A 24562-nucleotide genomic window follows, 5' to 3' on the forward strand; every position below is an offset into this window, starting at 1 on the left:
CTCCTTGCCCATCAAGTCATGGTGTGGGGTCTGCAGTGTCCCAGGGTGTGGACACTATGGCCCGGGGCTGGAACTGTGTTGATGCAGATGGCTGGGGCTGAGCTGGCCAGTGATCCCAGCCCTTGTGGATGCCCTGGGAGCTGTGCTGAGCCAGCTGGTAACAGGGAACCTTCCTGGGGCTTCTCCCCCACGGGTGCTCTGGGCGCCAGGACAGACCAGCTTGTGGGGAGAGCAGTGCCAGGGAGCTTGCTCTGCCCAGGTCCCAGCTGCACTTGCATGCACGCACAACCCGACACATCTATACCCACACACACTCTGTCTACACACACGCACGTAGGTTCACACCACTGGCACACACACGCAGGCTCACACACGCTCCTGCGCACTTGTGTCCCCGCTGGGTTGGGGCAGCGGGCTGGGTGGTGTGGCCCCGCAAACTGTGTGTGTGCCCTGTCGCAGTGGAAGGGCACCACACAGCCCATGAAGCTGAACACACGGCCGTCCACTGGGCTCCTGCGGCACATCCTGCAGCAGGTCTACAACCACTCGGTGACCGACCCTGAGAAGCTCAACAACTATGAGCCCTTCTCCCCAGAGGTGTATGGGGAGACCTCCTTCGACCTGGTCGCCCAGATGATCGATGAGATCAAGATGACCGAAGATGACCTGTTCGTGGACCTGGGCAGTGGTAGGTGGGGGCTCTTCCCCCCACCCCTTCCCCCACTCCTTGTGCTTGCAGGATGGCCGCCCCATGAGGAGAGGTTCTGGGGGCTGGGGCCAGGCGGGTGCCCGTGGGTGTGCCATGTTGCCTGAATGAAGAAGCCATGGGCCAAATTGTCCTGGTGGGACTGTGCAGGTGACAGGCTGCCCAAGGGGCTCCCTGGCGTGTGGTTGGGCTGCTCTGTCAGGAACCCCAAGCATAGCACTCTGGGGTCTCCACTGCCCCCCATAATCTACTCACAGACCCCAAGGTCCTGTCCCATATGACGTGGCCTCGCCACTTGAGAAGGGCCCTGCAAACAAAGGTGGCTTCTCTGGTGGCATTGTCATTGGCTTAAGTGTACAATTCATATTCTAATAAGCATGCACATGGTTGAAGGTCGTTTCTAGAAAAGCCTGTAAAACTCCCCTGTGTGTCAGAAGGTTTATGATTTCTGAAAACTGCCAGCCTCCTCAGACCCCAGGTCCCCTAGCTTCTCCTGCCCCCCGGGAGGGACCCCATGTCCTCTCCCTGTTTACCCTGTTTCCGAATAGAGGCTTGTTTCCATCATTGGATTCTGTTCTGTTCAAAATGGGAAATCTTGGGGCTCCTGACACTTTATTTGAAGTGCACCTGGCCTGAGTTCAAGGAGGGACAGTCTCAGAAGCCTCCTTTGTCTGTGAGCTAGTACCCACAGATCCTGCCATGTCCTGTGGGCGTGTGCTGTGCGGGGCCTCTTGCCACCACTCTGGGCCGCTCCCAACTCAGGTGGATGGTGGAGCATGGCTCATTGGTGGGGGGTGCTTCCTCCCAGGGGTCACTGTGCCTCGAAAAGCTGTGTCCACGTGTGCACAGTGAATGCCCCGTGGGGCCGTGGACCATGGCAGGTCCCAGTTGGGTGGCCACTGAGCATCTTCTTCGTGATGAAATGGAGCACGGCTTGGCTGGGGGTAGGGGTGGTGCTCAGCCCGTGGCCTGGGGCATTTGAACACATTCTGTGACCCGAGAGGGCACTCGGGGACTTGCGCTGAGAGGCCAAGGCCTCTGCCTGATGATCTTGTTGTCATGGCCCGGCTGCTGGGTGTGTCCTGCTGTGCGTCTGACACCTCTCTCTCTCTCTCCCCCCCGAAGGGGTGGGCCAGGTCGTGCTGCAGGTTGCCGCAGCCACCAACTGCAAACATCATTATGGTGTAGAGAAAGCTGACATCCCAGCCAAGTACGCGGAGGTGAGTGGCCCTGGGCCCCGGGTGCGGCCACATCTGTGTCACTTTTGTTTCCAGCCTTGGTGTGCAGCGACCTGCAGGATAGGGGGCAGTCTGTGCTGGGGTTGAGGGAAGGTAGGGGAGGGGGTCCCTGCTTCACGTGTCCCTGAAAGACCGTTGCGGCTGTGTCCCCTGGTTCCCCTGGTGCTGGGGGTCAGCTGGCATCACCCTTGTGCCAGCGTCTGCTGGGGGTTGGGATAGGGGAGGCAGCAAGGTCTGAGGAGTGCGCGTCTGAGTGGTGGTGTCGCCATGGGAAACCGTTGAGAGTTTGTGGTTTGCACGCCTGCCCACTCTGGTTCCCTGCAGTCAGGCTCCTTTCCCGGGAACCCTGGAGCGGGACGGGCATGGGGAGGACAGGGGCGCCCTCCTGGCCACCGGGTCCCTGATGGGCTGTCTGGTTTGGCTCTTTGCAGACGATGGACCGAGAGTTCAGGAAGTGGATGAAATGGTATGGAAAAAAGCATGCAGAATACACAGTGAGTGCCATCGCTCCATGCCCCCCGGCTAAGGGTGCAGCCCCGCCCTCTGCGCCGCCTCCCCTGACCCGCCGGCCCCTCTTTTCCCTGCCCGGAGCCCCCTCCCCACCGCTGTCACTGCCTCCTGGCCACCTGCCGCCTCCTTGCTGTGGGCCTTGTAGGCAGTCGACTCCTCCGGCCCCGCACTCTGCCCCACTTCTCTTCCTCGGGCACCCAGCGAGGCCTTGGGAGCACCGGCTCTTTCAGGACCACATGTGGGGCGGTGGGGTGTGGGCTGGCCAAGGGCATCTTTCTCGTGCTTGCCCCCTGCCTGCACCAGTGAGGCCCCACCAACGAGCTGGCCTGGTGCCGCTGCCCCGTGCCCCTCTCCCCGCATCCGTCAGCTCGGCCTTCAATGCCGAGGTTCTTTGGGTCTCCCTCCTGGATCCTGATGTTCTGGCCTCTCTCTGCTCCTCCTGCCTGGGGTGTCCAACTCCATGTTCTCAGCTCCAGCGCATCTCTGTGCTCAGGGCTTTGTCAGCCACTGCAGGTTTCAGTGGCCAGTGGACATAGGGCTGCCATGCAGCCTCCATCTGCAGGACTGCGGCCGGGGCATTGCAGGGGGAAGGTTCCAAACTGGCTCTTCAGCATACACGCCACTTCCTGTCCCAGGTCCCCCAGGGCCCCAAGCTCCACCTGGCTGTGATGTGGTCTTCCTGGTCCCTCTGAAGATTCCTGACGTTATTTGTGTCTTGCTCTTGGGGGTCCTGGGGGACGGGGGGATATGGGGCCAGAGCTAGCGTTCCTTGTTGCCTCAGGGAATAGAATGGTGTGTGTGATTCCAGGGGGTGGGGGGCCAGCAGGAGAGATGGAGTTTCGGCCCTGGAGCCACCTGACTGGTTCTCCTTTCAGGGATTGCACCCTCAGTATTGATGTGAAAGTCCAGTCTCAGCTCACCTGGATTTAAGATATCTTATAGGTGGTCCTTGATTGTGTGGTTCATCTCTAGGCCTGTGGTTTCTTTTGGGGTAATTCTCAAGGGGTGTGAGGTCTGGTCTAGACTCATCTCTCTCTGAGTGGACGTCCAGCCGTCCCACGCCGTCTGCTACAGAGACTGCCCCTCTCTGCTGAGCCATCTCTGTTGTGTCATCAGCGGCCATACTCAGTGGGTGCTCTGCTCTGCTCAGTTCCACGCTGCTGCCCCCCCATCCCCACCCCCACCCCCACCCCTGGTCTGCTCTCAGCAGTGCCCTGCCATGATAGCATCGTGGGAGTCAGCCCAGAGTCCCGTAGCTTCAGGCCTCCAGCCTGAAGCTGCCTAGGAGGTGAGCCGTTGACTTTGTATGTGGTCTGTTAACAGATGATAGGGCCTTTATCTGCAGCCTTGCTGTAGTTGCTGGTGTTACTTCTGGGTGACTGTTGTTGTGGTTGTTGACTGTTTTTGTTTTCCTCCATAGAATAGAAGATTTGAAGGTTGAGCCAGCCTTCCAGGCCTGAGGTCAACCCCATCTGGCCTTGGGAATAGTTCCTTTTTGTTGTGGGTATTTGCAGCCCGGGGAGATACTGGTTTCCTCCTCTTGTGAGTCTGACTTTGGCGTCCAGGTGATGCTGACCCCATGTCGGGAGGTCAGCCATCACCCTCTGCTTCTGCCCTGCTTTCCCTGGGCCAGGACTTACCCATCTGCAGTGTGGGCCCAGCTCCCCTCCCCTTTCTCTTGATGGGATTTCTCATAGGTTTCTTCCCCTCAGTGAAATATGAGGGTGTCACCTCTGGCCCCTGTGTCCTCCCACACCTGCAGTCCTCTAGTGTTTGTTGCTCAGGCTGAGGGAAATTAGTCCAGTTCGTTTCTATTTCTGAGAAACTTCTTCCTGTCCTGTCCCCAGTCCCACTGGCATGCTGATAAGAGTTCCTGGATGGCTTGCCATTTTCCTAAGGCCTCAACCTCCTCGGAGAAGGCGATAGCACCCCACTCCAGTACTCTTGCCTGGAAAATCCCATGGACAGAGGAGCCTGGTGGGCTGCAGTCCATGGGGTCACAAAGAGTCGGACACGACTGAGTGACTTCACTTTCACTTTTCACTTTAATGCATTGGAGAAGGAAATGGCAACCCACTCCAATGTTCTTGCCTGGAGAATCCCAGGGACAGGGGAGCCTGGAGAGCTGCCCTCTATGGGGTCGCACAGAGTCGGACATGACTGAAGTGACTTAGCAGCAGCAGCACAACCTCCTAAAACACAGGTTTTTAAAATTATAAAGTGCTTCTTGCTTCTGATGAGAGGGCCAAATGGTTGAAACATGTGATGTAAAAGCCTGGTTGACTTAGGCCCCAGAATGCCCCATGGACCCGCAGCAGCCTGTGGTGCTTGATTCACAGTGTGGTTCTAGCTGCTGGCACGACGCCCATGGCCGGAGGCCAGGGTGGGGGTGAGGCTGGTGGGCTGCCTGCCTGGTGGGTCACCGCTCCTTCCTCCCTCTCTTGGCAACATCGGGAGGCAGTGCAGTTTGAGAGGGGGGTGATTGGGAGTTGGTGGCATGTCAGCTGGTGCACTGGTGCAGCCCCCTGCGTGGAAACCTGCTTGTTCTCTGCCTCCTGAAGGCCAGGCACTCATCAGGGCCCTGCTGTTAGGCCCCACGAGGTGGCTGTGAGCAGAACTTGGCTCTGAGGACTCTTAAGTCGTGGCTTTGGCTGCTGTGTCTGGAGCAGCAGCCGGCAGTGCCTCTGGTGTCCAGGCAGCCCTACTCCAGGAAGCCGTGGTGACAACTCCTGCCCAACGCCTGGACTTGGCGGGAGGGTGTGTGCTAAGTCTGGGGAGGCCCTCCTTGAGGTTCTGTGTGGCTTCAAGCAGGCACCCTGGTCGGCAGGCAGAGTCCTGCCTCCATCACTTGATGATAGACGAGGGACAGCAGACACCCTAGCCAATGTGTTTACTTGCGGGCGCCAGAGCCTCCTCCTGGGTCCCCTCCTCCTGTTGAAGCCCTGGGCCCTCCCTGTGCCCGGCTTCTGCCTATGTCCCCAGCACCTCAGGGTGCCCCTTTGCCTGGGGATGTCTGAGTAACCGCGTGCCACTGGTGCCTGGTGGCGGGCCTGGCACAAGCAGGTTTCCTGTGCCAGGGTGTCAGTGAGTTCTCGGAAGTGCCGCTGAAGGAGGTGCCCCCAGCCAGGTGGCAGCGTGGAGCCCAGTGGGCGAGGCTGCCCTCGGGCTGGTGCGGTCAGGTTGGCAGGGACCTGGTGCTGCTGACGGGCCGCCCAGAGCACGAGCCCTGCCCTCCTCCGGTGGCTCTAGCACACAGCAGCTCCGAGGGACTGGCTGGCAGTCGGGTGCCGCGTCTGCACCTGTGGCCGTTCCAAGGCAGGTGGCAGGGTGACTGAGTCTGGGGCACCCGTCGCTGGCTCCCGCCCTATGGCTTCGGGTGGGGCCTCCCTGGGGCCCCCGGGAGGGAGTGCTTTCTGCAGGGGGAGCATGTGCACCATGTGGTGTGGGTGGTGGCCCATAGGAGGAGGCTTGTGGTGAGGGGGGCTGTGCCCGCCTTGTCTGGTTTGCGGCCTGGAGCAGGGGCACACTGGAGGTCTCCCTGGTTGGGGAAGGGCGGTCACGTGGGGCAGCCTTCACACACATTCCTCTGGAGCTGGAGGTCTGGGCCAGCTGGGCCGGTCACGGTCCTCGGTGGGGGTGACAGGAAGGCCGTGCTTACCTTCCTGTCACTGTTAACCTGGGCACGTGGACCCCAGCGACACAGAGCTGGCCCGGTCAGTCCCTGTCCTCAACCAGTTAGGGCCTGCCCGTGCCAAGAGGTGGTAGGTAGCCCGGGGGCCAGGCGGGCAGGACAGTGGCTGTTTTCTTGCCCTGAGCCTGAGGCCGCCGCGGAGCAGTGGTGCTGTGGCTCCAGTGGCTTTCCTTGGGTGGGTGAGCCCCACAGAGAGGAGCTGCATCAGGCTGGGCTTGAGGGAGCCCAGGACACAGCAGTCGGCTGTCTTCACCGACCAGTGTGTTAGGGACAGGACAGAGCAAATAGAGGAAGGAGGCGGTGGATGAGTCCCAGGACCAGGCATGAGCTTTTAGTAGGGCTGAACTCCCTCGGACAAGACATGACAGAACCAGTGACGTGCAGTCCCCAGTCGGGCTCGTACAGACCCCATGCCCAGATGAGACGTAACGGCACCAGGGAGGTGTGGTCCCCCGGGGGGCTCACACAGACCCCATTTCCCAGGGATCTTTCTGGGTGCTGGCCATGCCAGTGTTGCTACCTACCATGGCCAAGACCCCAGACTCTGGGAGGATGTGAGGTGTTTGCACGGACAGTGTGGAAACACTGAGAACCCTCCCCAGGACACAGCCCTGGGCCCGCAGCATGAGATTTCTCCTGCACAGCATCACAAGGATTTTGAACTTGAATCAGTGCCCAGCCCCACTGGGCTGTGTGCAGGGAGCGGTGGCAAACTTGGGAGACCCAGAGATGGATCCCCTGGACATGGACAGCCCTCCGCCAGCTCCCGGATCCTTTAGGATGGCCGCCTCTCTTCTGCCCAGCAAGGCTCGGCCCCTCCCATGCTGGTGGTTTCCGTGTGCAGGGAGGGTACTGAACCCGCAGCTGCTCTGCCTGGGCGCTGCTCGTTGCAAGGACCTCTGCTGGGTGCTAGGCCTGCTGGGTGGTGCTGCCCCATCGCTGCCTGGAGGGCCTCCCTGTCACCTGGGGGCACTGGTGGGAGTGCAGATGAGGGCCTGTCAGCAGTCACCCCCACCTGCTCCCCCAAGGTGCTCTGCCTCTGGACCTTCCTGTTCTGGATGTTTCCCATCAGTGAAATCACATCCTGTGTGTCCTTCTGTGCTTCCTCTCACTGAACATCATATTCTCAGGGTCCATCCATATGGTAGCAAGTGTCAGGGCTTCTGACGGATGCTCCTGGGTGTGGGGGGATATGTGTGTATCTGCTTGTCCATCACGCGACAGACACATGCACTGTCCACACCTGTGCTCTGCGGACAGGGGTGTGCAGATGTTCCCGTGGGTGGACACTGGGGGTGGGATGATAACATTTTTTGAAGAATCATAAAATCAGATTTCTTGTTTTCTGAAATGTTACAGTTCTAGACAATGAGGTTAATGAGACTTGTGTTGTCTCAGATGCACTTTGGCCTTGAGGCAAAATGAGATTAGTCCTCTGAGGGAGACAGTAGTGGGAGTGGTACTGGAAACGTTGGGATGCCCCCGGCACGGGGAGACCGCCCACAGCAGTGTGGGTGGGCGCTGGGCTGCACCCTGGGGCCCTGATGCTGTCACAGCGCTTGCAGTCCAGCTCTGTGGCACATGGTCACCCTGGGGCGCCCCCTGCTGGCCATGCATGGACATGGCATTGGGACTTTCCAGCACCTCCGGTGCTCCGGCAGCTGTGTCCACGTGCATGGTCAGCCTGTGGCTGTGACCCTGGCCTCTTCCCACATCCTCCCAGTCAGGGCCTCTGATCATTCCATCTCTTCTTGGGGGTCAGACGGGGGTGGAACACAGAGGCAGTGAGGCCCCAAGTGATGGGTTGTCCCGCTTATCTCCTTTCAGCTGGAGAGGGGGGACTTCCTCTCAGAGGAGTGGAGAGAACGGATTGCTAACACAAGGTACGGCCGGGGCCTGGGGGTGGGGCTGAGGGGCCGGGCTGGCAGGGACGATGTGGCTTTCCCTCCCTGAGGGTCACACCAGCAGACAGGGTCCCGACCCCCTGCCTCCCTGGGCTGGACAGCAGCGACCACCACCACCTGTCCTGAGCTTGCTGTGGCCCCGCCTTTGTGTCCCTTGCGCTGGGGCCTGATGGGCATCCTCCTGGCCCTGGCCGTGGGGCCGTGTGCTCACACTCCTGGTGGCTCCCCGGGCCTCAGTGACCAAGGAGCGAGTGTGTCACATGCTCTTGGCTCTGACTGGGGGAAGGGGTCACAGTCATTCTCTCTGACCTTCCTTCCACACGTGCTTGTTGCAGGGCGCCCTGAGCCCCGTCATTATCTTCTCGCTCACAGAGGTCTGACCCCATCTTTGATCTCAGTGAGGACGTCTCCCCTGAGGCGGGCATGCTATCCCCCTTTTGTCGAGAAAACATGCTGGCTTGAAGTGTCCCCCTCAGTCTGAGTGTGGGGACTCTATTGCAGCTGTGGGGCCTCTCCTTTGGGGCCCTGCGGCTGTATCTGGGCTCCATGGTCATGGTTATGGCGAGGAAGAGCTGGCTGAGGGGCCTACTCCCAGCCTTGGCTGCCCACTGTCCACCTGGCCTGGAGTACCTCGAGGCCCCGCCTCACCCCAGCTCCCATGAGCCTCGGAGCTGCCTTGTCTCCTTGCAGGCGACCCCAGGCTCTGTCCTGGCTCACGCCCTCTCCTGGCCAGTCCCCTTGAGACCCTGCCATCCAGCCTTCCCAGGCTATGTCCCCGCTCCCCGTGGAGGCCTCCCAGCCAGCCGCTCTCGTCAGGGCTCTGCCCGTCATAACCTCACCATCCCTGTGCTTTTTCCCAAGTAGGGGCTGGGAGAGCTTAGCCCCCAGCTGAGGGCTCCCACTGCCACTCTCTCACAGCAGTCAGTGTGTCCTCGCCCTGGTCAGGCCCTGTGACTGTCCTTTTGCCGAGATTCAGGAGGAGCGGCATGGGGCCGGCAGGCAGCTGGCTACTCTGTCACATTCAAATAAGGAGGGAAACCCAGGTTGGGGAGATCCCCCATGTGGACAGGAGCCAAGGGATAGAGGATGGCCAAGGGATGGGGGACCCTGGGTGGGGCAGGAGCCCCCGACTGCCTGGTTGGCATCTGCAGACAGAGCTTCTCAGGCCCTCAGATGCCAGAGAACATTGGAAAAACGGGAAGCCTGGGCCAGCCCCTGCCTCAGAAAAACTTCGTGCTGGGCCCTCAGGTGGTGGGCTCCCTTCCAAGTGTAGCTCAATGGGTCTGTGCTGCCTTCCTGCCCAGGCGGCCTCACCCCTGTGTGCCCAGGTGGCCCAGCTTGTACTGCCCATGCACCAGCCTTGGGGACGCCCGTGTCGGTGCAGGCCTTCCCCAGGGAGCCAGCAGCCTGCTTCTCATGGGATCTGGCTGAGGGGTCTGTGTTGGCAGCACCTGGGGCAGCTGTCACGCCCCATGGGCCCTGAGCCTGTGCCCCCGCTGTGGAGGAGGTGCGGACAGCGCTGCGGTGGAGGCGCTGCAGCTCTGTGCGTGTGCACGCAGAACCTGGCACTCAACTGGAGCATTGTTTTGCAGTGTTGTATTTGTGAATAACTTTGCCTTTGGTCCTGAGGTGGATCACCAGCTGAAGGAGCGGTTTGCAAACATGAAGGAAGGTAACGTATCCCTCTGTCTCTGCTCTGTGCGTCCGTTCTGCGTCCGTCCCACGTCTGTCCCTTTGTCCGTCCTGCTTGGGCCATGTAGCAGCGGCCTTGATCATGCATGCTGGGGTCCTGACTAGCAGCATCCTCTGATCTAGCCCCAGTGGGAAGGCCTCGGAGGCAGGAGGGAGGGGTTTGTCTGTCTTTCTTGCTGTCACCTAGGTTGCAGGCAGGGTGCCTCCCAGCTCAGAATGTTCAGTGAACAGAGTGGACCTCACCACTGCTCAGGCCAGAGCTTGCAGCTGCCTGGGAAACGGGTGGGGACCTGGTTAGCAAGGGAGTTGCAGGCTGTCCAAGTCATCTGGGTTTTCCATGGACAGTGCGTAACTTCTTAGTTTAAGGACGTCCTGGGCACTTAACTGTGTGTCTCATACTGGAACTTGACTAAGTGGAAGTTCAGCCTTGGGGTGCTGGGGCTGTCCAGACCAGCCCTTTGGCTTTGCCCAGGGCATTCTTGTGTCTGGACCCTTGAGGCCTGGCTGCAGCCCCCCACCACTTCCCCACTCTCTCTTCTCTCCGTCCCAAGGTTGGGTGAGACCAGAAGCACCCAGGAGGGGAGCTCACCTCTCCAGCTCTGAGTCTCAGAATCCCTGTGGGACTGCTGGGCACAGCTCTGGAGGGAGAGGTCATCAGAGCTTGAAAGCTGAGCTTCCATTCTGATTCTGAGTCAGAGTCCATGTAGTCTTTAGGAAGGGTGTGCTCCGTGTGTGTGTGAAAGTGTGCAGACTTGGGGCAACAGGAGTGGTTTTATGGAGGGAGTATTGATGGCGTCTGGCTAGAAGCTCATGGGGGATCTTGACAGTCCACAGGGAGGCCGAGAGGAAGGTGCTGAGGCTGAGTTCTTGCTTTTGACCCTGCTCACCTCACTGGCCTTCCCTCCCTCCTCTCCTCAACCTCTTCCTCTCCCCTCGCCGCCCTTCAGAAACGCCGGGGTGTTGGATCTTCTTGTGTCCCAAGCTCCTCCCCCAGCCTGTGGCAAACCTGAGCAGGGCTGTCCCCAAGTGGGTGGTCTCTGAGAAGCTTCCAGACCACTGAAGGTACAGGGAGCAGGGATGCAACTGCGTCACGATCTTGCGGTCATGCAGCAGGTGCAGCAGTCCATGGGGCATCCCTTCACAGTGCCAGGGCATCCTGGTGCCTGTGGAGCGTCACACCCATGAGGACTGGCGTTCATTCGTGTTCTCATCACCACCGCTGGGTCCCTGGGGAGTTGGGCTCTGGCTCAGGGTAGGAGAGCAGGTCTGGCATGTTCAGCAAGGGGGGTTGGAAGAGCTTCTCCAGTCGTGACTCAAGACAGCAGGAGTCCCCTGTCCTGGAGGGAAGCCTCGCCTGACACGGGCAGGCACCTTGCGCTGCCTCCCTCATCCCCCACGTCCCTGTCCCCAAGGCTCCAGGGAGACTCCTATGTCCTCCTGAGGTCCATGGCTGGGAGAGAAGCAGGGTGGGTCCTCCATGTTTCATCATGAAACATGTCAAGCGGACAGAAGAATTGAAAGGATCACCCAGCATAGAAGCAGTTTCCAGCTGCCCTCAGTACAGCCGGCTGCATGTGTTTGCATGCGTGTGCAGGTGAGCACAAGCCTGAGCGTGCGGCAGGGGTCGTTCCTGATGGTTTATGGGAGTGAGTGCCTTTCCCCAGCCCCAGGTTCCACCCAGAGAAGAGCTTGAATTGCTGTCCTCCCAGCTGGCCCAGGCATCTATCTGGCTGTGGGGTCCCACTCTGTAGCCTTTGGGCCTCGGGGCACAGCCCCTCCATTTGGACACTGCCCACTGGGCATCCTGAATCGTTGTCTTATGGATTGTCACCTGGGGTGCACTGGTTCCTCATGGTCTGCTTAATCTTGCCCTCTGCACCCCATGTCCTGAGTTATCGGGTGTCACACATGCTTGGCTCGTGGCCCCTGGTGGGAGTGGGACTGCCTACCAGGCCCTCCTGTCACCTGGGATCTGTGGCCCTGCAGTGACATGCCCACAGAAGTCTTCTTAACATATCCTGTTGACCCTAAAAACTTGTTTGGGCTTTCTAATTAAAGCATCCTGGAATGTGTGGGCTTTATTCCCTCCCACTCCCCGGCCCCACTCTTCAGACGCCTCCACGATGCCTGGGGTAACCCCAGACTCTGGCCACAGTGACTGCTTAAATGTGCACCCAGCTGGCCAGGGACCTGTCATCACCGCCTCCTCATGGGGTGCCAGAGGCCAGGCTGATGCTAGGGTGCTCTTTGCGCCTGGATAGTCAGGAGCATGTGAGCATGTGCTGAGGGGCTCATCCTGACCACTCCACTTTCCTTGTAACATATTTCTTTCACTTTTTGGGGGTAAGTTTATGTATTTTGTCTGTGTTGAGTCTCTCCTGCTGTGCAGACTTTTCTCTGATTGTGGCCAGCGGGGGCTAGTTTCTAGCGGGGTGCAGGCTTCTCCATGCTTTGGATTCTCTTGTTGCAGAGCACTGGCTCTGGAGCACATGCTCAGTAGTTGCGGTACACGGGCTTAGTTGCTCCGTGGCGCTTGGGTTCCTCGTGGACCAGGGATTGAACCCATGTCACCTGAGTTGACAGGCAGATTATTAAAAACTGAGCCATCAGGGAAGCTCTTCTTTGACATTTATTCTTGGTTCTTTATTTCTTACACTGGACAGTTTCAGTCCTTCTTGCGTTGGTGCATTTAGAGACAGCGTTTCATACAGGGTAAGGGGAAGCTTTTGTACTCTGAAGGTAACATCACCAGTCACAGTGACCTCTCTGCATAAGGCTTCGAGTCCTTGTGGTTCTTTTCTCTGCAGTGATTTGCACGCATGCCAGGACTTACTGGAAAAACTTTCCTGTGCAGCCGTTTCTGACTTGAACCATTCCCATTATGGCTGTGTGGGGTCAACCCCTGATTCTCCTCAGGTTCTGTCTGTGTGGATCAGGGCCCGGTTCTCCTCAGATCCTGTCTGTGTGGATCATGGTCTGGTTCTCCGCAGGTTCTGTCTGTGTGGATCAGAGCCCGGTTCTCCTCAGATGCTGTCTGTGGATCAGAATCCGGTTCTCCTCAGATTCTGTCTGTGTGGATCAGAATCCGGTTCTCCTCAGGTTGTGTCTGTATGGATCAGGGCCTGTCCGTGTGGATCAGGGCCCGGTTCTCAGGTTCTGTGTGGATCAGGGCCTGGTTTTCCTCATGTTCTGTCTGTGTGGATCAGGATCCGGTTCTCCTCTGATCCTGTCTGTGTGGATCAGGATCTGGTTCTCCTAATGTTCTGTCTGTGTGAATCAGGGCCTGGTTCTCCTCGGGTTCTGTTTGTATGGATCAGGATCCGGTTCTCCTCAGATCCTGTCTTTGTGGATCAGGGTCCGGTTCTCCTCGGGTTCTGTGTGGATCAGGTCCCGGTTCTTCTCCGGTTCTGTCTGTGTGGATCAGGATCTGGTTCTTCTCCGGTTCTATCTGTGTGGATCAGGGCCCGGTTCTCCTCAGGTTCTGTCTGTGTGGATCAGGGCCCGGTTCTCCTCATGTTCTGTCTGTGGATCAGGGCCCGGTTCTTCTCAGATTCTGTCTGTGTGCGTCAGCGCCCAGTTCTCCTCATGTTCTGTCTGTGTGGATCAGGGCCCGGTTCTTCTCAGGTTCTGTCTGTGTGGATCAGGATCCGGTTCTCCTCGGGTCCTGTCTGTGGATCAGGATCCGGTTCTCCTCGGGTTCTATCTGTGTAGATCAGGGCCCGGTTCTCCTCAGATCCTGTCTGGGTGGATCAGGGCCCGATTTTCCTCATGTTCTGTCTGTGTGGATCAGTATCCGGTTCTCCTCAGGTTCTGTCTGTGTGAATCAGGGCCCAGTTCTCCTCATGTTCTGTCTGTGTGGATCAGGGCCCGGTTCTCCTCAGGTTCTGTGTGGATCAGGGCCTGGTTCTCTTCAGATCCTGTCTGTGTGGATCAGGACCCAGTTCTCATGTTCTGTCTGTGTGGATCAGGATCTGGTTCTCCTCGGGTTCTGTTTGTGCGGATCAGGACCTGATTCTCCTCAGATCCTGTCTGTGTGGATCAGGATCTGGTTCTCCTCGGGTCCTGTCTGTGTGGATCAGGACCCAGTTCTCCTCATGTTCTGTCTGTGTGAATCAGGATCCGGTTCTCCTCAGGTTCTGTCTGTGTGGATTTGACCTGCTTCTCCTCAAGTTCTGTCTGTCTGGGTCAGGGCCCGGGTCTCCCTCAGGCTCTGTCTGTTAGCATGGTTCAGGGCTGGTTCTGATCTGGCTCATCTGCACAGTGCAGACAGTGTGGAGGACCCCAGCTGTCCCACCCCGAGCCCTGGGGCTGTGGGGCTGTGAGCACCTTTGCAGGAAGGCAGTCAGTGCTCCAGGCCAGGGCACTCAGATGCCGCTTAGTTTGGCTCTCACTGAAGCAGAGGACTGACTCACAGTGCGTCCTCCCTTCTGGGTGCTGGGGGCTCGTTTCCTGGACGCTTTTGCACCCCTCTGCTCTGATGTCATCAGGCTCTTGTTTGCATCGCGTGCTGGTGTCCTCAGGGCGGTGCTGACCCCTCTCTGTTTTCCAGGTGGCAGAATCGTGTCCTCGAAGCCCTTTGCGCCTCTGAACTTCAGAATAAACAGTAGAAACTTGAGTGGTAAGAACACTTGTGTTGCCAGATTGTTAACATGTCTGATTGTCAGCACCTGCAGTGACTTAAAGCAGGATCCCTGCCAGCAGAGGTGACCTGGGGGCATCCTGGGCCTAGCTCCACTCACTCCATGCAGGATCCCCCATGTGACAGCCCCTGATGTCCCCAGACATAGCCCCGGTCAGGGTTGTAGGGGTGAGAGTCTCAGGTCCCATGGGAGAGTGACAACGCCCCTTGGGGGCATATACAGGACCTGGGCATCCTTGCAGCTGCCCTCGCTGTCTCGTTGGACTCCGAGACTCTTTCAGAGCCCATGCTGTGGGCTTGTCCCCACCCTTGTCCTCGGCTGAGGGCCGGGGGGAGGGAGGGCCATGGGCACCTCCCAGGCCGGTGGTTGGGATGCCCAGGTGTCCCCTGACCCATGGGCCCATTGTGCACAGACATCGGCACCATCATGCGCGTCGTGGAGCTGTCGCCGCTAAAAGGCTCGGTGTCATGGACGGGGAAGCCAGTCTCCTACTACCTGCACACCATCGACCGCACCATAGTGAGTGGTGCCCGAGCGCCCCTGCCCTGCCTCTCAGCTAACCTGGTGGGGGCAGAGGTTGTACTCCCACCCCGGGGTCCAGCATGTTCCCTGGGCACGTCACTGCCTGGCGTTGGTGGGTCTGGGATATGGCTTTCATCTTGCAGGGTTTTCCACCGCTAATGAGACTTTTTCTTTTCCATTTTTAGCTTGAAAACTATTTTTCTAGTCTAAAAAATCCAAAACTCAGGGTAAGTTTGTCTGTTTGCTCTTGACCTATAAGCCTGGTTGGTGCTGACCAGGGCCTGAGGGTCCGGATTCGGGCCTGGGCACCAGGGGCCCCTGGCTGTGACAGCCTTGACTTGAGCAGTTTCAACAATTTGGGGGGAAACAGGTTGATAATAGGTTGAAAACAGTTAACATTTTGAAACGTTTTGCTGCCCCTTGGTCCCTGTCAGTTTGTCCCTGAATCTTGTGGGATGTGTGTCCCAGTGTCCCAGCATCTTTCTCTTTGGAGGCTCAGATGAGCCTGTGAGCCTGGAGGAGCCCCCAACCCGGGCCCCTCCTACCGTGATAGGACCTCAGGTCACAGTGTGGGGACTACCACCCCATCCAAGACAGAACGGCTTCATGGGCAGCACTGTACTGCCTGCTGGTGACCCAGGGTGTCCCTTAGCCCTCTTCATGGACAGAGCACCCCCAAGTGGGGAAGCAGCTGTGGGGACCTCAGGGAGGCCAGGCCATTCAGCAGCTCCTCACTCTGCACCCAGGCTCTGCCTTTAATAACTTTTCCTTGTGACCTGAAGGCTGCTGGGGTCCTGGCAGAGACAGGGTGTGGGTATTGTTTTTCCCTGCGGCGTCATCAAGGGTGCAGATGAGCAGAACCTGGCTGACCACCCCCGGGAGCCTGAGCTGTGGGGCCCCTGGAGGCAGGGGGTTCCACATGGTGCCTGAGATTCAGGAGACACCCCCTGCCTGCCCACCAGGAGGAACAAGAGGCAGCTCGGCGCCGGCAGCAGCGGGAGAACAAGAGCAGCACAGCCACACCCACCAAGGTGCCCGAGAGCAAGGCAGCTGTGCCGGCAGACACCCCCGTGGTGAGCCCCACTCTGGTCGGGGAGGGAGCCAGGCCACCCTCAGAGCCCACACCTCTGGCCAGTCCTTCATGCGGGTTTCCACCAGGACTCCGGTGCTGAGGAGGAGAAAGCTGGGCCGGCCGCTGTCAAGAAGCCATCTCCCTCCAAGGCCCGGAAGAAGAAGCTGAACAAGAAGGGCCGGAAGATGGTCGGTCGGAAGCGTGGGCGCCCCAAGAAGATGAGTGCCACCAACCCCGAGCGCAAGCCCAAGAAGACCCAGAGCGCCCTGGACCTGCTGCACGCCCAGACCGTGTCACGAGCGGCCTCCCCCTTGCCGCAGGGTGAGCCCCGCCCCCGTGCTGTGGGATCCTGGGAGTGAGTGCCGTGGGGTCCTTGGGCAGAAGCTGCTGTGCCAGTGTTGTGGGCGTGCTGTGTGGGTACGCCCAAGCTCTGAACCTTCCTGAGGGAGGTTCCACCTGCGGGAGGAACCACCTCAGGGGTCCCCTGGGCCATTGGTGTGGTCAGCTTGACCCAGCCATCTGCCCGGGAGCAGGTCCTAGGGCCTTGGCTTCCCACGCTCCTGGTCCTGGCAGGAGGCTTGGCTCAGAGTGAGTGGCCAGGTCACGAGTGTGTACAGCTTAGTGTCTGGTGGTTGGGGCTGTGGGAATTGTGTTGAGTCCTGTTGTTGGGGCACTGGGGGCTCTGTAGTGGCCTTCCGGGCCCCGTTAATGGGATTGTGACCACTGCTGTGTCCCCACAGACGCGCACAGGCCACCTCACAGCCCATTCTACCAGCTACCTCCCAGCGTGCAGCGGCCTACCCCTGAGCAGCTGCTGCTGGCACCCACCCCGCCCGCGCTGCACAGGCTGCTAGGTGAGCACCAGCCGGGCCCATGGGTCAGGGAGGGCGAGCAGCAGCTGGTCTACACCCCGGCAGGAGCCCCATGCTGTGCAGCGGAGCACACCACCTCCAGGGCTCAGGCTTATCCTGCCAGCGGACTCCTGGGTTCTGGGATCACCAGGGCCCGTGTGGTGGTCTGAGGCTAAGGTTCTGCCCCAGGGCACACTGGGCCACCCTGGGGGCTCCTGGCATTGAGTGAGTGGGGCCAGGGAGGCAGCTCCACCCCCCTAGAGGATGGCCTCCGTGTCCATGGTGCCAGGATCCCGTGGGATCAGACCCCGTTCTGCCAACTTGAGCTCGCAGTCGTGGGCAAGGGTGGGCTGTGTTGAGATCACTCACCTCTAGAAGCTGGGTGAAGGAAACCCTTTACAACCTTGGGAGCTATCAGTTTTCTCAACAGCAGTAGCGTATGTTTACCAAGAAAACTGGCAGATTAGCCAACCAGAGCCCACACGTGTGGGAGAAAGGAAACATGGGCCGGTGATGCCAGGAGCTTTGCGGGGCCCCAGGAGGGGATGACCGCAGGTTGGGGCAGAGCCCTGGCCCTACCAAAACCCTGTGGGGCCTGCATGTGTTCATGAACCCCACCCCTGCCTTGAGCCTTGGCGGGATCCTTCCTGTGTCGACATCCAGCCTGCTCTCTCCTTGCAGAGTCCTTCAGGATTCAGTATCTACAGTTCCTGGCATACACGAAGACCCCTCAGTACAAGGCCACCCTGCAGCAGCTGCTGGACCAGGAGAAGGTGCGGCCCCCGTGCGGCCAGCCAAGTTCCCGGGAGGGTTGGGGGGCACTCATCCCCCACCTCAGGGCCCAATGGCCCCATGGTTGCAGCTGGCCCGGGCCCTGCTGTGATGGCTGAGGCGTCCTCATCTGGGGACAGTGTCCCCCGTGCTGAGAGGCATCTAGGGGGCCCTCAGCCTGGGCGTGTCCTCTGCAGCCTCAGTCAGGCCCAGCTCGGGCATGGCTCTCTGGAGGGTGGGCGGCATAAGGCCCCGCGATGCTTATAAACAGGACTTGAAGCCACCGCTGTGTGGCACCACGTTCTGGGGTGAAGCCCTTATGGGGGTCTGGCCAATCTGCTCGCGTTTCCCCCACCTCCCTCCTGCCATGGTCCTTGCGCTCATCAGCCCTGCCCCGCAGGAGAAGAATGCCCGGTTGCTAGGCGCAGCGCAGCAGCTGTTTGGCCACTGCCAAGCTCAGAAGGAGGAGAGCAAGAGGCTCTTCCAGCAGAAACTGGACGAGGTAGACTGGTCCCTGCCTGGCTGCCGGGAGGCCTTGCACATGACCCCCAGTGCTGAGCTATGGGCAGGCGGGTGGGCAGACAGGTGAGAGGGTTGGGACCCCAGCCCAGACAGCTGATATCCAGGTGGACTGTTGCCCTTCCTGTGCTTCTGACGCTGAAAGTCTCCCTCACAGGAGGCCTGGAGCCTGGGGGCGGTCAGAGGGCAGCTCCTGGGACTGCCTGGGGTACAGTGGTTGAGACTTCGCCCTCCAGTGCAGGGGCCATGGTTTTAATCCCTGAGCAGGGAACTAAGATCTTGAATGCCTTGCGGCCAAAAAACCAAAAACATAAAACAGAAGAAATATTGTAACAAGTTCAGTAAAATCTTTAAAAATGGTCCGCATCAAAGAAAACGAGGGGAAGTCTGCACATGGCCCTGTGAGCGCCCACCTGGGCCATGGTGTGTCCTCAGCTGGGAGTGAAGGCGCTGACCTACAACGACCTGATCCAAGCGCAGAAGGAGATCTCGGCTCACAACCAGCAGTTGAGGGAACAGACGGAGCAGCTAGAGAAGGGCAACCGGGAGCTGAGGAGCCAGAGCCTGCGGCTGGTGAGCATCCTGGGCCAGGTGGGACCCCTCCTTGCCCCTGTCTACCGTCAGGATGCTCTAAGGGCACCTGGCGCATCTCAGACTCAGGCTCTGATCTTCACTGCCAGGGCACCCTCAGCCCTTCCCCCGCCTACACAGCCCAGGGACCCTGAGCCCACATCCCCCTGTGTGCTGGGCCTCGCCTGCTGGAAGCGCCCTGTCTCCTCTCCTGGATGTCCCTCACTTGCTCCTGCAGGGTGTCCTTCCCAAGGACCCATCTTCTCAGCCCTGCCTCCAGAAGCAGCTCTGCTCTGTGCTTCGAGGGTGCGGGCTTGGGGTTGGGCAGCAGACTCCTGCTCTTCCGTGCCCCAGCTGTGTACCAGGGGCTCCTCCCCATCTCCACTGCAGGCACCCCTGGGTAGGAGCCGTCCACTGGAGCCCCTCCCAACCCCCACCAGCTGTGCATACTGGGTGGGGGCTGCCCGCCTGGACTCACAGCCCAACACCCTCCCCACAGCTCAAGGCACGGTGTGAGGAGCTGAAGCTGGACTGGTCCACGCTGTCCCTGGAGAATCTGCTGAAGGAGAAGCAGGCCCTGAAGAGCCAGATCTCAGAGAAGCAGAGGCACTGCCTGGAACTGCAGGTAAGGCTGGGCTGGGGATTGGAGCCTTCCTCATTGCCCCCTTCCCCACTCCCTGGCTCACCTACAGAGACGCCTTCCCCTCGACTGCAGCTCCCAGCACCAGACCCTGGGACGCTTTTGAGGGATCTCTGACCACAGAGCTCTCATGGTGAACTGGTGTCCACTGAGATCCTTTTGAGGATGTGTCCTGAGCACACACCTCCCCAGAGCAGCTTTCTGCAAGGTCACAGCCCGTGTGTCACAGAAATGAGATTTATTGCCCAAGCCTGTGTGTGATGGGGCCTGCAGGAGGGGTCTCAGGAGGGAACACTCTGGGTTCTGACCCTCCTCCGTAATTGAGAATCAAGGAGCGGCCCGTTAATTGTGGGGAAAAGCCAAACATGCGGTTCCTCAAGCCCTGGCCCGCCCAGGACAGGTTCTGTCCTGATGTCTTACCCTGGCAGTCGCCATGATGGCCACAGAGCCTGGGTCCCTTATCATTTCTGTGCACCTGCGCCCGACTCTGACGCTCGTTCACCTGTCAGCTCACCAGCCACATCCTCCTCTCCTGGACGGTTCTGGCTGGAGGGGTGCTGGGCTTGGGGCTGGGCGGGCCTGACACCCCCCTGGTCATCCCACAGATCAGCATCGTGGAGCTGGAGAAGAGCCAGCGGCAGCAGGAGTTGCTCCAGCTCAAGTCCTGCGTGCCGCCTGATGAGGCACTGGCCCTGCAGCTTCGTGGGAAGCCAGAGGCCGAGCCTGGCCGGCTTCACTTGGAGCTGGACTGCGCCCGCTTCTCCCTGCCGCCCTTCAGCAGCTTGAGCCCCGAGCTCTCCATGAATGGCCATGCGGCCGGCTATGAGCTCTGCAGCGCACTGGGTCGGCCCTCACCCAAGCAGAACACCCCCCAGTACCTGGCCTCTCCGCTAGACCAGGAGGTCGTGCCCTGCACCCCTAGCCACAGCGGCCGGCCACGGCTGGAGAAGCTATCCGGCCTGGCCCTGCCTGACTATACCAGGCTATCCCCTGCCAAGCTGGTGCTGCGGCGCCACCTGAGCCAGGACCATGCGGCCAGTGGCAAGGCAGCTGCCAGCGAGCTGCACCCACGGTGAGTGCAGGCCAGTGTCACTGCATTGTACAGGCCCTGTGGGTTTTCTCATCTGAGAGTCATCAGTTTTGAAGAGAATCGGGGGTTTGCTAGGCCAGGGCTGTCAGCTCTGAACACATAGTTGCAGCCGTGTTCACACTCTCCAGAGTGACCGAGGACACGCCTTGTTTCTAGAGCCGAGCATGCCAAGGAGAACGGGCTCCCTTACCAGAGCCCTGGCATCACCAACGGCATCAAGCTGAGCCCACAAGACCCCCGACCTTCATCCCCCACGGCTTTACAGATGGGAGAGAAGGGCCCTGAGAAGGTGAGGCTGCTCTCTGAGAGTATCTGTGGCGCTGGGTGCGGGGGGCGCTCTCAAAGGAGGTCCTGCAGGAGGGGGCAGCATGGCCACCCGAATGCACCCTTGCCTTCAGGTGAGGGTGGGAGAGAGCTCAGTCCCTGGGGATGGGAGGAGAGGGTGGTTGAGCAGCAGGGTGGGCCAATCGTGGGTGGAGGCTGCTGACGGGCGGGTCTGGCCATTTGGGAGAACGGGTTGGGGTGGGGGCTGGTTGGAATCCCCGGTATCCCCGGGGCAGTGCCCGAGGCCACTGTCCTGGTCGGCAGGGTGTGAAGGAGCGTGCCTACGCCAGCAGTGGGGAGGCCATCACCAGCCTGCCCGTCAGCATCCCGCTGAGCACCGTGCAGCCCAGCAAGCTGCCCGTCAGCATCCCCCTGGCCAGCGTGGTGCTGCCCAGCCGCGCCGAGAAGGCGGTGAGTGCGGCCCTTGGCCCAAGCCTGCTGCCCCAGGCCTCGTGTGCATGCACAGGCAGAGCCGCGGGCCTGTTCTTTCTCCTCGAGGGCCAGTCACTTTCTGTTCAGTTGCTCGCAGTTATATCTCCAGCATGCCGCAATACCTGAGAAAAAGAAAGCACCGATTCCCAGTAAGGTTTTCAACTTTAATCTTAGATCTGAGTGTGCATGGTGACTGTGAGTGGAGAGAAGCTGCCCTTGTCCTTCTGGTCCACACTTGGGTTCTCCCTCACACACATGCCCTTCAGAATGACACTTTGTGTAGAGCGGGCTGGGCTTTGTGTTTATGGAGGTGTCATTCACACAGAATTCATCCATCTAAGATGTTCAGTGCAGGGGTCTTCGGTGTGTTCACCAGTCTTGCAGCCAGCTCTACTTCTAGAACATTCTGTACCCCAAGAGGAGGCCCATCCCCATCGGCATCACCCCTGTACCCCCTCCCAGCCCCTGACAATCAGTACCCCACTCTCTGTCTGTGGTTCAGCCTGTTCTGGATGTTTCCTATCAGTGGAATCACACACTGTATGTCCTGTGTCTGCCTCTCTCACTGAGCGTGTCCTGAGGGTCCATCCATACGGTAGCGAGTGTCAGGGCTTCTCTCCTCTTTGTGGCTGAGGGATGGTCCAGTGTGTGGAGGGACACGTGTGTATCCTCTGTGGATGGTCATTTGGGTTGTATGCACTTTGGGGCTGTTGTAAATCACACTGCTGTGGACATGTGTGAACAGGAATCATGTGGACAGTTGTTTTTATCTGGCTTCACCTAGGAGTGGAGTTGCCAGGTCAGGTCATGACATCGCCCCACTGCTGTCCCAGGCGTTTAGACCTGAGCTCAGACATCTGCACCTCACCTTGTGAGAGCCTTCTGGTAGCTGACTTCTAGGCTTACCTGCGTGGCCGTCGCCCTTTTGGGCTCGCTGCCTCAGGCCCTGGGGACGTCCTTGGGTGTGTGCCCGGCTTGGCTGACAGTGTGCGCCTTCTTTCTGCAGAGAAGCACACCCAGCCCTGGGCCACCGGCCCGAGAGTCCTCGTCTACGCTGGAGAAGCAGGTGGCTGCTAACACCCATGGTGCCGGGGGCAACACTGCTGGGAGCAAGAGCCTCGCCCTGGCTCCCACAGGTGAGGGTTCCCAGAGGCCAGGCCTGGCCCCTCCAGCCACGGGGTCTAAGCTGCATCAGGGCCGCCCTCAGCTGCACGCACCCTGGGGTCCCGCCCGGCTCAGGTAGCCATGCTCGGCCCAGGCCCGTGCCAGCCCTGTTGGCGGGGTCTGGTCCTCTGGGAGATCCAATGGGGCTTCTGTGTGGGGCCAACTGTGCACTTGGGTGCCTGCCCTGTAGACGGGCCCTGTCGCTGCTGTGAAGCAGGCGGCTCCAGCACTCGTCTTGATGCCACTGCTCTCGTGTGGGGAGGGCATCCCTGCTGGCGGTGCCCAGGGTCCACTCAGCATGTTCATGGGCTCCAGGCCCTCGACTGTCGCAGGCCCAGAAGTGGGGAGGAGGGCACAGTGAAGGCCCAGGGGTGCCAAGCATGAAGAGAGCCGAGCCACCACCTCGTGTCCTCCACAGGCTTTGCATACAGCGGCTCGGTGGCCATCAGTGGGGCCCTGGCAGGCAGCCCAGCACCCCTTGGCCCTGGAGCTGAGCCCCCGGCCCTGGACGAGTCCTCCAGCTCTGGAAGCCTCTTTGCCACTGTGGGGTCCTGCAGCTCCACCCCGCAGCACCCACCCCTGCTGACGCAGCCACGCACCTGCGGCTCAGCCTCGCCGGCCCCCCAGCTCTGTGCCAGCCCCCGGCTAGGCGCCCTGGGCCCGCTCCCCGACTCTGGCAAAGGGGACCTGCCCTGCGATGCCAGCTTCTCAGACCCTGAGAGCGAAGCCAAAAGGAGGATCGTCTTCACCATCTCGGCGGGTGCCAGCAGCGCCAAGCAGTCACCTTCCAGCAAACACAGCCCTCTGCCCTCGGGTGCCCGCGGGGATGGTGGCCAGGGCCATGGGCCAGACAGCCGCAAGCGGGGCCGGAGGAAGCGGGCATCGGCGGGGACCCCCAGCCTGAGCTCGAGTGTGTCCCCCAAGCGCCGGGCCTTGCCATCTGTTGCTGGGCTTTTCACGCAGTCTTCAGGGTCCCCCCTGAATCTCAACTCCATGGTGAGGCGGGAGCAGTGTGCTGGGGCTGGGTGGCTGATGAGGGCACATGCCAGGCCTGCTGGCGCTCATCCGTGTGCCCGGCCCTCAGGTCAGCAACATCAACCAGCCCCTGGAGATCACGGCCATCTCGTCCCCTGAGAGCTCCCTAAAGAGCTCACCCGTCCCCTACCAGGACAATGACCAACCACCTGTGCTCAAGAAGGAGAAGCCCCTGAGCCAGACCAATGGTGCCCACTACTCCCCACTGACCTCGGACGAGGAGCCAGGCTCTGAGGATGAGCCCGGCAGTGCCAGGCGAGTGGGCTGCGATCAGGGGGTTGGGGGGTGGTCCTGACTGCAGGGCGCATCTGGGATTGTTTAACTGTGTGAGAAACAGCCCGCGAGGGCCCAAGGCTTCTGAGAGCACCTCGCTGCCTGTGTGTGGGGCGAAGCCAAGCCTGAGCCTGCAGCCCACCTGCAGGTGTCCCATGTCAGCGGAGAGGAGGGAGGGCAGCAGGTGGGAGAGCTGAAAGCAGGTGCACAGGCTCCGGGCCACTCATCTGATGGGGAACAGGGCTTTCTTTCCTTTATTTTTTCTTTGACAGCAGCTGTGTTAGGTATAATTCACATAATATACCATCTGCTTAAAATGTGTGATCCAGGGCTTTCTGATGTATTTATGGGGTTGTGCAGATATCACCACTCAATTTAGGGCAATTTCATCACCTCAGAAAGACTCCCTGTCCCCTCCCCGAGTCCCTAGCCTCATCATCTACTTCCTGTCTCTGTGGATCTGACTCCTCTAGGATCTCCTGTGAGTAGAATCAGATAGAGTGTCTTTCTGTGTCTGGCTTCTCTTACTGAAGCATCGTGTCCTTAAGGCTCATCCAGGTTGTAGCAGGTGTCGGAACCTGCTTTTTAAAAGCTGCATCATGTTCCACTATGTGGATGGACCACGTTGTGTTCACCCATCATGGATGCTTGGGTTGCTTTGTTTTTAGCTACTGTGAATCATGCTGGTCTGGATGTTCGTATGTATGTTTTTATTTGAAAGCGTGTTTATGGTTAGTGGTGCTAGTGGTAAAGAATCTGTCTCCCAATGCAGGAGACATAAGAGATGTGGGTTCAGTCCCTGGACTGGGAAGATCCCCTGGGGAAGGGCATAGCAACCCACCCCAGTATTCTTGCCTGGAGAATCCCATGGACAGAGGAGCTTGGCTGGCTAGTCCATGGGGTCACAAAGAGTTGGAC

The 24562-nt window shown here is 59.7% G+C and overlaps 1 protein-coding gene across 11 annotated transcripts in view; it reads left to right on the forward strand.

Annotated features, from left to right (window-relative positions):
• The window catches only part of DOT1L (DOT1 like histone lysine methyltransferase), a 50671-nt gene that overhangs the window by 20435 nt on the left and 5674 nt on the right, over nt 1-24562 (forward strand). For 6 of the 11 annotated variants that reach the window (XM_052643171.1, XM_052643173.1, XM_052643164.1 and 3 more), the window contains 21 exons: nt 460-688; nt 1832-1926; nt 2376-2438; nt 7973-8028; nt 9642-9721; nt 14291-14359; nt 14794-14900; nt 15089-15130; nt 15866-15976; nt 16062-16296; nt 16716-16829; nt 17508-17599; nt 17998-18099; nt 18552-18689; nt 19186-19311; nt 19932-20398; nt 20573-20705; nt 21005-21151; nt 22179-22308; nt 22755-23332; nt 23421-23626. In XM_052643171.1, coding sequence (XP_052499131.1) covers nt 460-688; nt 1832-1926; nt 2376-2438; nt 7973-8028; nt 9642-9721; nt 14291-14359; nt 14794-14900; nt 15089-15130; nt 15866-15976; nt 16062-16296; nt 16716-16829; nt 17508-17599; nt 17998-18099; nt 18552-18689; nt 19186-19311; nt 19932-20398; nt 20573-20705; nt 21005-21151; nt 22179-22308; nt 22755-23332; nt 23421-23626 — 3320 coding nt within the window. Of the gene's footprint in view, nt 1-459; nt 689-1831; nt 1927-2375; nt 2439-7972; nt 8029-9641; nt 9722-14290; nt 14360-14793; nt 14901-15088; nt 15131-15865; nt 15977-16061; nt 16297-16715; nt 16830-17507; nt 17600-17997; nt 18100-18551; nt 18690-19185; nt 19312-19931; nt 20399-20572; nt 20706-21004; nt 21152-22178; nt 22309-22754; nt 23333-23420; nt 23627-24562 lie in introns of those variants that run through there. The other 5 variants (XM_052643166.1, XM_052643168.1, XM_052643167.1 and 2 more) reach the window with 5 other exon arrangements.

Source organism: Budorcas taxicolor, chromosome 7, assembly GCF_023091745.1.
Source record: "Budorcas taxicolor isolate Tak-1 chromosome 7, Takin1.1, whole genome shotgun sequence".
NCBI classification, from domain to species: domain Eukaryota; kingdom Metazoa; phylum Chordata; class Mammalia; order Artiodactyla; family Bovidae; genus Budorcas; species Budorcas taxicolor.